The sequence below is a fragment of the Camelus dromedarius genome, chromosome 4 (assembly GCF_036321535.1).
Source record: "Camelus dromedarius isolate mCamDro1 chromosome 4, mCamDro1.pat, whole genome shotgun sequence".
Classification (NCBI taxonomy): Eukaryota; Metazoa; Chordata; class Mammalia; order Artiodactyla; family Camelidae; genus Camelus; species Camelus dromedarius.
This window is the reverse complement of record NC_087439.1, coordinates 44,037,158-44,049,734: the sequence shown is the minus strand read 5'-3', so window position 1 is coordinate 44,049,734 and position 12,577 is coordinate 44,037,158. Positions and strand designations below refer to the sequence as shown.

The 12,577-nt window shown below is 37.9% G+C and overlaps 1 protein-coding gene across 3 annotated transcripts in view; it reads right to left on the bottom strand.

Annotated features, from left to right (window-relative positions):
• The window catches only part of CERS6 (ceramide synthase 6), a 278,288-nt gene that overhangs the window by 183,775 nt on the left and 81,936 nt on the right, over window positions 1–12,577 (bottom strand). For all 3 annotated transcript variants that reach the window (XM_010982470.3, XM_031451592.2, XM_064484885.1), the window contains exon 3: window positions 8,908–9,038. In XM_010982470.3, the coding sequence (XP_010980772.1) occupies window positions 8,908–9,038 (131 nt within the window). The remainder of the gene's footprint in view (window positions 1–8,907; window positions 9,039–12,577) is intronic.

Below are 12,577 nucleotides of genomic sequence, written 5' to 3'. Positions count from 1 at the left end.
GACTGACAGACCGACACCCACTTCCAAGCAAACTGCAGGTCTTTTTCAAGGTAAAGTGTCATGTTTATTTTAGTCTTTATGTATTTCTTAACCATTTAACATGGGTAAAACTGTGCTAGTATTTATTTTTATTAGATTTCTATCTTTTAATGTGTCACTGATGATGTTTTGTTGTGCCCCTGACTCATTTTTCTCATACATCTTGTATTGTGTTGTTACGTTTTGTGGTGCGATTTTGCATAGCGTGGCAATTTTTTAGGAATGCATATGTCATGTTATAGCACAAATGACTGGACTGCCACGCAGGGGTCAATGACTGATAGATCCTGAAGCTAAAGCATCAAACATAATGTCTCTGCAGCCTCCTTCAGGCACTCTAAGGAGGCAGGTTCTATTAAAAAAACCTAAAGATGGGCAGGAACCAAGCTCAGATACACAGCATGGGTGTGTATTTGTGTGGTGGGCACATCTATGGAATACTATACCATATAAAGAGTAACATATTTATTCTGGCTGTTAGGTATTGAAGTATTTTTTCACCAATTTTTAAATAAATGTTATGCATACACTTCTATGTCCTCTATAGTCAAAGTTGGTTGCAACGATTTTCATGATTCTGCTCTAAATTAAAAATAAATAAGTTTTAAAATAGACTAAACAAGAAGAAATAGCATATAGATTCAAAAATGGCAGTCAAGAATTAAATGAGAACTTTAGGCCTTAATAAATCAGTCACTCCATATACTTCTGTCCTTTTCATCACTATCCAACTCTATGTTGAATAAAATTACTGGAAAAGTTACAGAGCCTGGAGAAATTAAGGATTTAAAGAAAACTGACCCACAGTACCGAAGATGCAGCCAACTCAGCCCAAGTATGGCCTCTCTGATATTTTTAGTAAAGATCTGTTTTCCTTAATTAGCCAGTACACATGAATTAGAGGCCTAGCCAGATGCCATCAAGGAATGTGAGAGGCTTGATCTAAAAGGAAAACCTGAGTTCACTTTCCACAGATGGTAGGTGTGGAGTAGAAAGAAGGGGAAAGGTTTCAAAAGCTTACTCAAGGCAAAGGAGTAGACTGTGTACAGTTCAGCTCATCAATTTTCAGAATTTCTGTAGTGAAAGTGATACTGTCTTGAGAATACTAACAACTTCAAAGAGGGTCTGCTTGAGCTAAAGAAACCGCACAGCATCTGTGTCCCAGAAATACCAGAGAAGGGCATAATAATTATAGAACCATTCTCATGCTTCTATTATATGACGACACTGAGCAATGGGTGATTGTGCTTGGTGCTGTAAGACCATGTTCTTTTTCAGACAGAACTGCTCCTAGTATTGTAGTCTTCAAGCAGGATTTAGCAAACTATGGCTGGCTAGCCATACCCAGCCTGCCATCTGTTTCTGTATAGCCTATGAGTTAAGAATAGTTTTTTACCATTCTCTGACATAAATCTTAGCAATGTTCTCCTAGGGCAGCATACCCAGGCAATAGAAATAAAAGCAAAAATAAACAAATGGGACCTAATTAAACTTACAAGGTTTTGCACAGCAAAGGAAACTATAAACAAAACAAAAAGACATCCTACAGAGTGGGAAAAAATATTTGCAAATGATGCAACTGACAATGGCTTAATCTCCTAGATATACAAACAGCTCATACAACTTAGTAACAACAACAAAAAAATCAAACAACCCAATCCAAAACTGGGCAGAAGACCTAAACTAGTAATTCTCCAATGAAGACATACAAACGGTCAATATGCACATGAAAAAAATGCTCAATATCACTTATTATCAGAGAAATGCAAATCAAAACTACAATGAGGTATCACCTCACACTACTCAGAATGGCCATCATTCAAAAGTCCACAAACAATAAATACTGGAGAGGGTTTGGAGAAAAAGGAACCCTCCTACACTGTTGGTGGGAATGTAGTTTGTTGCAGCCATTATGGAAAACAGTATGGAAATTCCTCAAAAAACTAAAAATAGACTTCCCATATGATCCAGTAATCCCACTCCTGGGCATATACCTGGAGGGAACTCTGATTCAAAAAGATACATGCACCTCATGTTCACAGCAGCATTATTTACAATAGCCAGGACATGGAAACAACCTAAATGTCCACCAACAGATGACTGGATAAAGAAGCTGTGGTATATTTATATAATGAAATACTACTCGGCCATAAAAAAAGAATGAAATAATGCCATTCGCTGCAACATGGATGGACCTGGAGACAGTCATTCTAAATGAAGTAAGCCAGAAAAAGAAAGAAAAATAGCATATGATATCACTTACATGTGGAATCTTAAAAAAAAAAAGAACAACTTATTTACAAGACAGAAACAGACTCACAGACATTAAAAAAAAACCTATGGTTACCAGCAGGGAATGGTAGTGGGAAGGGATAAATTGAGAGCTCAAGATTTGCAGATACTAACTACTATATATATAATAGATAAAAAAGTTTCTACTGTATAGCCCAGGGAATTATATTCAATATCTTTCAGTAACCCATAATGAAAAAGAATATGAAAACGAATATATGTATATACATGTATGACTGAAACATTATGCTGTACACTAGAAACTGACACACTGTAAACTGACTATAATTCAATAAAAATAAATATTTTTAAAAAGAAAAAAATTTTAAAGAACAATTTTTACAGTTTTAAATGATTGAAAAAAATTCTTTAAGAATAATGCCTCATGACACATGAAAATGATAAATTCAAATTTCAGTACCCATAAATAAGGTTTTATTGGAACCCAACCATGCATATTTGCTTTGTTTCTGGCTGTTTTTGTGAGACAACAGCTGAGTTGTAAAACTGTGACAAGATTCACATGATTGAAAATATTCACTTTCTAGTCATTTATAGGCAAAGTTTGACTGCCCCCTGCTCCAAAATTAAAGCTGACAAGCCATGGATTTAAAACCATTTAAAATAGTCAAGAATAGTCTTGAACACCAAGGCATTCACGTCTCAACTAAATCTGAACAATAACTAGACGTGTTTAAGTACGTACTTTAAAAGTTGTTCATCAGTCCAAGGACTGTCGTGTACTGAAGGGAAATAACCACCATCACAACAGTAACAAAACGACTCAGCCTTGTACCTTTCAAGCTCTAAGCGGTTGTCCTTCAATTTTATGATTAAGTTTCTTCCAGATTCATGATCAGCATCAACACATTGTCAATCAAGTATCACAGTACTAAAAAAATGAAGACTCCATTTCTCTAGAAGATAATACTTTCTTATTCTCTTTCTTATTCCCTTCAAACACTACATTGATCTTCAGAGAAACTTTGGTAGTATAAAATCTATAAATGATGCTCATGTCATGATCTATTGGAAAAAATAATCAAAGCTGAATTTTCTCTTTGGGAAAATTTTGTCCATCAGCAGAGTAGAATACATGGACGATTCTAACAATTTACGATAATTCAGTTGGCTTTTTTTTTTTGCAAACAGGTGGCAGGGGTATGAAAACTTGTTGAATATATTCACCACACAGTTTCCTCAGATCAAAGAGTGATCTGAAATAAAGGGATATAAGACTCAACTTGTTGTTTCCTGTACAGAAAGTTTCCTGTTCCCTCCACCTCCCATCAATTATTAGGCTCCACTTTCTTACTGAGGTCACAAGACAGTATTGCTGACTTGTCCAAGTAAAACAGCTACCAAATAAAAATAGTGACCAAGTGATGGCAGTCAGGCAGCTGGTTAAGCCGCTCATTCTTCATTGCTGAGTTATCATTACTTCAGTGGAATCACAAATTAAGAATATCACGGCAGGACTACTTTGCAGAAATAAAGTCACAGTTTCAAAAGATTCCCAGAGTTGGGTCAATCTGCTGCCACTGAACAGAAGCATCCAAATATGGCAGCATTTGGGGGTAGTTTTAATCAACATCAACTCTAAAATGGAATTCCTAAAGAAAAACAATCTTGGGCCCTCATCTTACAAGACTCCATATGGAGCAAACTGCAATCCAAGCAAATTACAGTTGACCCATAAACAACACAGGTTTGAACTGCGTGGGTCCACTTATATGCAGAGTTTTTCAACAGCAAATACTAAATATCACACAATCCGAGGTTGGTTGAATCTGCGAATTCGGAACCATGGATGCAGAAGAACCAGACACAAAGGGCCAAGTGGAAAATTACACGAGGATTTCCGACTGCTCAGAGGGTCAGCAACCCTCACCCCTGCCCTGTGCAAGGGTCAGCTGTAAGACCAATCTGTGAAGTATAAACATTCCTTGCCTATATTTTCAGGTTGTCATACGGGAGATTTATGTGCCCAGTCATCTGGAGACCAATTAAACTAGTCATATATAATATGTACTCCCAGGTGTGTGCTATTAAACATACTGCACAGTATTCAAAACTGAGGAGCACAGGTCCTCACAATGAGAGAGAAGCCGTTTATTCTGAAAACTTATCTCTGCCCCTTCCTATTTCATTCTACAGATATTATTAAAAATATTATTTATTTTTATATTATCTTGATACAGCTGTCAGAGGAGGAAGGCAAAACTTCAGTAACCTCAAACTATGATCCCCCAGCTGAATGGCTCCCACTTAGAACCAGTTTCTCCTTAAATGTCTCACATGATAATCTCATTTTTCTAAATCCTCCACTCCCTCTTGAAAACCTCTATTTCAGTTGCCAATAAGGATTTAAGTGCTTCTGGAAGAAATATTTGTTAAAACTGACACAGCTACTGATGACTGACATCAAGCATGAAGAAAAAAAATCACATCAATGTTTCAACACATTACTTGCTGAACAACTTCCACTCGGTCCATCTGTATTAAATGGGTGTGCCAAAAATTGGACATGCCCGCAGATGGTTAACTGCACTGTTTGGCATGCACATTGGTGCTGTTCCACACTGCTGAAAGACAAAATACAATTTCCCTGAAGGGATTCTATATCTTCTAAAATAATAACTTATATAACAGGAAAACTATAGAGCCTTTACATTTGGGCCCTAGATCTATAAGCCCCAAATTACACTGTCTTGCTTTTTAATTTGATTTTTAGTATTTTTTAAACAGCTGTCATCTCCTCTCAGAGATTAATGCTTCTTAACCAGGGATGCATGTCATAAGTACTCAGGTATTTCTTCCAAGACATACAAGTCCAGAACCCACTTGGGTCACCACACTGAATCACACATACTGGGGGTAGGGCCTAAGCAGGTACAAAAATGAAATAATGCCATCTGCAGCAACATGGATGGACCTAGAGATCATCATGCTACGTGAAGTCAGTCAGACAGAGAAAGACAAATATCATATAATATCACTTATATGTGGAATCTAAAAAAGCGACACAAATGAACTTACTTACAAAACAGAAACAGACTCACAGACACAGAAAACAAACTTATGGTTACCAAACGGGAAAGAGGTGGGGTGGCTAAATTGGGTGTTTGGGATTAGCAGATACAAATACTATATACAAAGTAGATAACAACAAGGTCCTATATATAGCACAGGGAACTATATTCAATAAGTTGTAACAACTTATAATGAAAAAGAATGTATATATGTATAGCTGAATCACTAATACAACATTGTAAGTCAACCACAATGCAATTTTTTAAAAAAGCACACCAGGTGATTGTGACGTGCATCCCTAGTTAAGAACAACTTTTCCAGATCACTTTTTATATTGACCAGCAAATAACCAAGACATACACATGTGCACACATAGATCAATATAATTCTGCTTTACTCCTCCTGGTGTTATCTAAATGTTCTCCTCGCCATCCCATTCTTTCCTCTGAATTCCTCATCTTTGAAATTGTCCCATAGTTCGGTAATTTTCCCAGACAGATTTTAGGCCAAACAGTGTATCTATTAGGCACTCTTCATTTGAGGGGGGCAGGATGCCAACCTAGAGCAGCAGATCCTTCCAAAACAATGCCATCTTAACACACAGTCATTTAACAAATACTTACTCAGCAGAGTCTCTGTGCTATGATAAAGGCTGAGAAGACTGTAAGAAAAACAAGATGGATTCTTGTGCCCTCAAGGAGCACGTGTGATACAATTAGGACGAAAATACTTAGACAAGCTAAGAAAAGTTAAATAACCACATAAGAAATCATGTCGATTCTGTATTAAATGATCAATACTTACAATAAAAACAGAATTCAGAGAAACAAGCTCACTCCAGACCCAACCATCATGACACATTTCTGAGGGGCTGTGGTTTGAAAAATGGGTAGGAGATAAAACAGAGAGGGCAGAGGAATACAGGTGTTCCACACCGGGAACACAGCCACCAACCAAGGCAGAAGTGAACAAGGTACATACAGTGAAAAGACAGCCCTCTGGGAGGAAGAGGGTCATTTGGGTAACTGACACCAACAGATGAAAGCCAGACTCCAGCTTTCAGGCTAAGGAGTCTAATATTTATCTTACGGTTGTAGAAAAATCATTCAGTTTTAAAACAACAGATTAGGGAGACAGTAGTATTTCAGGAAAACGTATTCTTTTGTAGCAAACAAAAAAAAATCTATGAGAATGAGATAAACAGAAGACCTACGACAGCAATTAGGACTAGGGCCGTAGCAGTTGACTTTACAAAGAACTAATGGAAGTCAGTGGCTGATTGGGATGAGTTTCCAGACTTAACAGAAGAAGACAAACAGTAGGAGAAAAGAGGGAGTCCAGAGTGGAAGCAAATCAGAGTTGCCAGTTGGAGACAAGAGAACAACGCCTCAGAAGAGACCTCTGCACTGGACACATGGCTTTGGAAGGAGTTGGTGAGAGGACGGAACTTCTACACGGAGGGTGGAAGGCAGACTGAGGAAAATAAAGGTTGAAGACTGAAGCTGGAGAAGTAGCCCACTTGACAACCCAGGGAAAATGCAGAGTAAATGATGCAAACACAGGCTCTCAGAAAGGCAGGAGTAAAAGCTGGGGGCAATTCAGAAGCCAAGGAAGAAGAGAGTTTCAAAACAAAGTGCATCAACACAGTCTTCTGACACAGAGAGGTCAAGGCCACCGGTATGGCCTTGGTTCTAGTCCCAGCAGCACCTTGTGTGCTACGTGCACTAACCCACATAACCTGATCCTTCTCTGTTAATCTTTATTGACTGTCCATACCAATCATGTAGCACCCATATATGCTTTATTTTTTAGTATCTATCACTGACCCACACATATTCAGATATTATGTGCAATCCCCTTGACGCTATCCTACTGAACTTCCTGTGGGAAGAGACCACAATGGATACTCGAGGCAATCCCCACATCACACTGTCCTTCACATCACCATGCCTCTAGCGATCATTGTAACTATGACCATCCTGGTGATTGTGGCATGCAGAGAAAGACCAGTTGAGTTCAGGGAGAAGACACAAACACTGGTAGAGTGTTGAGCCTTATTGTTCAAAGTGTGGTCAATGGACCAGTGGCATCACCTGCGATCTTGTTAAAAATGCAATTTCGGCTGCTATCCAGACTGAATGCACCAGAATCTGCATTTTAACAAAGTCCAGGTAACTGATTTCTATGCATACCAGTAAAGAAACTGGTGTGGACTCGTATAGTATAGAAAGGAATAGCACTGAGTTACGAAAGAAATTAACTGGAGGAGGGGAAGACAGCCATGTGAGTTTCAGCACGTGGGCACGTGCCTAGACCCAACATCAGCCCTGCTCAGACCTGCAGCTCAGCGGTGGAGCTCCAGGCATTTTGCATACGTGGCATGGCCAGGCCAGAAAGCAATTCTGGCTTTTGATCAGGAGCCCAGATGCATAAATTCTTCTTCCATAAACTGCCACTAAGTTCAATTATAGGAAGGGCTTTTGCAGATTCTATCTGCTAGGATGTTTTTCCAGGTTTTATAAATATTCTGACCTCCTGAAGACTCTGTGTATGCTCCCCATATTCATCCAGCCCTAGGATTTATGATAGTATTCCACCTCACATTCATTTCTCCTAGAAAATGAGGTTTCCCTCTAAGTTTTAGATTGCAATGGCTAAAATACTTTTCCAGCAGAACTGAAAGCTAAGCCTGAAAATGCAACTTTAACCCCAAATGGAAAGAGCTACACTGACAGCATTATTGCTTAAGTGACCAGTGTCAGAGAAAAGATCCCAAAGGAAAGAACTGTTAGACAAAGGCACAGTCATATCTCAAAGGATGAAGACGAGGGAGAGCAACCAGTCTCGAGGTAGAATCTTCCCTTTGCTGGGGATGTGCTCAATGCTTCAATATTTCTTTCTTCAACCTTCCCACAGATAAGTGTATTGAGTATCACTACTCCAAAATATCACTGTGCTAAAGAGTTCTCTGGGGGTCTTTTATTATTTTTAACAGCTTTATTGACATATAATTTACACACCATAAAGTTCGCATTTCAAAAATGGAAGAGACTTTTATTCCATCCTCTACTTTAAGCAATGCTTCATTAAACTCACCTAGGAATATATTATAGCCATTTCTTAAAACTCCAGGAAGACAGGACATCGTCATGACCCTCCAATAATACATCCTAGTATCTCAGCTTTTATCAGTGGAAATAACATCTTGACAAAGTCCCTTCTATTAAAACGCAAACTATAAAAGTAATGGCTTCTCATGCCATATTTCAAAGCTGGCTGACTGAAAATACCACTGTAGGCCCTTGTAATCTGCCTGCTGTGCTGGATGTCCATTAGGAAGCAAACGTCATTACTGCACCCAAAGTGGCAATCACAAACTCTGACAAACTACTATTCCCTCAGTTTTTCATGGCTACATTTTCCCACTAGACAGCACGCTTTCGGTGGGTTGCTGGAGCCTGCCCGGAGCAGTTACTATTCACCTCCAGGATGGTATGAGTGCTTGGGCAGGTTTTTCTTTCAAAAAGAGAAATAGCAACTCACATGCTCTCGCAGAACCTCTTCAGCGTGCTTGGCTTCTCCTGGTTGCGTCTCTGTCGGAACCAGCGTTGAATGCTGCGAACATCCCAGTCCAGCTGCTTGGAGAGGCCCTCCAATCTCTTTTCATCAGGATGCTACGAAACAAGGTACCAGGAAAATCAGTTTCATCTTCACCGTAAACAGATCTGCCCTTTGCTATATTTGAGATATTTGTTTTTTCTGTATTTTCTATCTGCTACTGAGATGTCTGTATTCACCACTGAGGACCGAGGCCTTTCAATAGCAGCATGGACACAGATAACCACCAGAACAAGAAAAGTTATTCATTATGAAACAACATTGAAAAATATGAATCTCAATCTAATGCTTGTGCTTCTTATCAGCACAAAGATTCAATGGAGTGGCCGACCGACTGAATTAGCTCCAGCAGCCTTCGAGGAGAGGAGCTGGTGAAGGTGAATTTGCAAAGAGACAAATCTTTCAGATATTTCACTTTCTCAGGAAAAAAGGCTATACACAATTATCACATTATCAGGATAATGTAGGACAGAATAATCCCAAAATACTTCACTTTAGCCTAAGGTACCAATTCTACTTACAAAACACATTTTCTCTTTCTTCCTCTTCAACCTACCCTCTCCTCTGTTCTTCACACATTCCTCTTCCATATCTTCCTTGGTCATCCTTTTGACCAGATCCCCATCAAACCGTTAACAATGACTATGCATTACTTAAAGATGCAAACTCAGTGAGGTGGATGGAGACCCTATTTACGCTTGCCATATGAAGATGTGACTCTGTCTCTCATTTCTCTAACATTAGGAGATGACAGATACAGGTTCAATTCCTTGTTCCTGTGAATTCTAAGCCTCAGTTTCCTTACCTGTTCAAAAGAAGGTTATTTACACACCTAAGTGGGATTATGGTGAGGACCAAATTTAAAAAAAAAAGTATGCAGAACTCAGTAAACGTTAGTTCTCCCCTTTCCTGCCCCTCCCCTCTCTTCAGTGTCTTAGAGAGCATCCTGCCAACAATTACATGAGGGTGACCTGCCATGACAAAACTAAACTGAGTTAGTTCTATTTCTTTATTTACTCTACCTTTGCTTTAAGATTAAGGAGATGTTAATCATCAGAGGACATAACCAAAAATGGGGAAGAAGGGAAGGCAGGCTGGCCAGCTTTCAAGTTATAGGAGTAGAATGTACATATGACACCTTTTTAAAGCTTCTCAAGGAATTCAAGGTGTCAGACACACAAGAAACACAGCAAATGGCCTTCGTGTTATGACTAAGGTTATAAAATCTGCTGAGCTTGTGTCTGTAAAAGTTATTTGCTAACTTTCAGCGAGGCATGTACTTTGAGGTGTTTTTCTTAGTAGTCAGGACGCCATCTACATTCTCCTTCCCTGTCTCTCAAATAAAAATATGGGGGAGAGAAAATGCACTGCATACACCTTGGCTATCCCATTTTCTTAGAGGAATTCATTTTTAATTTTCATTTATTTTCTAAGTCTACTGAATAGGTAAGACATTCACATGGTTCACAAAATAAAAATTATCCAAAATCTCACCTTCCCATTTTGTTCCTCCTCTCAGTTCCTACTCTCCCCTCCCTATAAGGTAATGGGTTACTCAATCAGTTTCCTTCCAGAGTTATTTTATGCAAATATAAGCAAATTTGAGTATGCATCCATATAAACCCCCTCACCCCTGTCATAAAAATGGCTGTATTATTCTGGACTTTCAGTTTTTCACTTTACAATGTATCTTGGAATATTTCTATATCAAAGTATAGGCAACGCCCCTCTCTTTTGTAGAACTATAAGGACATGCCGTAATTTATTTATTCACTCCACTATTAATGGGCACTTCGGCAGCTTCCAAACTTCCACTACTATAAACAATGGTGCAATAAATAACATTGTCATGGGTCATTTTACACACACATAAATTCCTGTAAGTGAATACTGGAGACAAAAGAGTCCATACATTTCCACATTTTTAGATACTAAAAAATTGCTGTCACTAATGACTTTTATCAATTTATACTTTCACAAGCAAGAGAGTCCCTCTCTTAAAGCCTCAGCAGCAGAGTATGTTAAGGATTTTTTGATTCTTTTTCCAGTTTGATATATAAAAAAAGTAGTATATCTCAGTATATTTTTTATTTGATTTCTCTTTTTAATGAGAGAAGGATATTTTCATGTGTTTTAAAAACCATTTATTTCCTTCTTAGAATAGTCTTCTCAAATCTACTGTGCATGTTTTCATGGATTTGCAGGTACTTTCTTTATTGATTTGTAAAATTTCTTCATTTGTTAGGATGATTTAACCTGTGTCTGTACCATAGGTTGCACGGTATGTACTCATGTGTCATTGGTGTTTTAGAATTAGCTTATGGTGGTTTTTACTTGTGTTTTTTACTTGCAGAAAAATTTTAAATCATGCTTGAATTTATCAGTTTTTTCTGCTATAGCTTCTGAATTTCAGGTCATAATTAGAAAAGGCCTCCCTACTCCAAATGTTCAAGAAATTCTCCTCCACTTACAGTTTTGATTCTAATACATTTATAGTTTTAATTTTTATATTCATTCTTTAGTGCAGCTGGAATACATCCTGATATATAGTGGGAGGTATCTAACTTTAATTCCTTCCAAACGGCTGCCCAAATAGCCCAATACCATCATCCATGTTTTCTCCAGGAGAAATCAAGTCTGTTCTTCCATTATTCTATCACTCATGTGCCAGTACGTACGGTTAGATCACTCAGAAATCTCTATTTTTCTATATGAACTTAAGAATTAGCTTGTCTAGTTTCAAAATAAATGGTAAGGCAAAAAAATCTGTTGGTATTTAATAATGAGATTACACTAAGTTCTTATATTAGCGTAGGGTGAATTGACGTCTTTAACGCAATTTGTCTTTTGTGTCCTTCATAATGTTTGAAATACCTCACACATCCTTGTCACTTTTATTCCAAGGGATATCATCTCTTACGGTTTCCATTATAAGAAACTTTCTTATATCTTCTAACTGCTCATTGTGCATGTGTGCTAAGTTTGTGCTAACATCTCACACTGCCTGTGGCAGCCTTTCACTTGATTCCCTTAATATTCCAGGTATACAGTCATATAATGGCACATTACTGGAATGTAAGCTTTATAGAGAAACAAAGGATTTTTACTATCTTTTTTCATCAGTACCTAGTATATAGTCAGAACTTAATAAATATCTCTTGAATACACGAATAAAATTGTCACATAGCAATAGCTTTTCCTCCTCCTTTCTAATTTTTATGCCTTTATTTTCTTTCTTTTATCTATTTGCTAATTCAATGTAAAACCTGGCACAATGTATCAGTGTTTATAAGCATCCCTATCTGTTCCAGGCTTTAGTGGGAATATCCTTATGTTTCTCATTAAGAGGCCAGATTTGGGGCTGACAGACAAGTATATTTATCACGTAAAGGAAACCATCTATCCCTAGTTAGATTATCAAAATGATGTTAGATTTCAGCAGCCATGGAGATGATCATCTGCTTTTTCTCCTTATATCAATTAATGTGATGAATTACATAAATAGATTTTTAAATACTGAATACAAGGGAGGCCTTGCATCCCTAGAATAAACCCTATTTGATGATGGTGATGATGAATAATTCTTTTAAAGTGC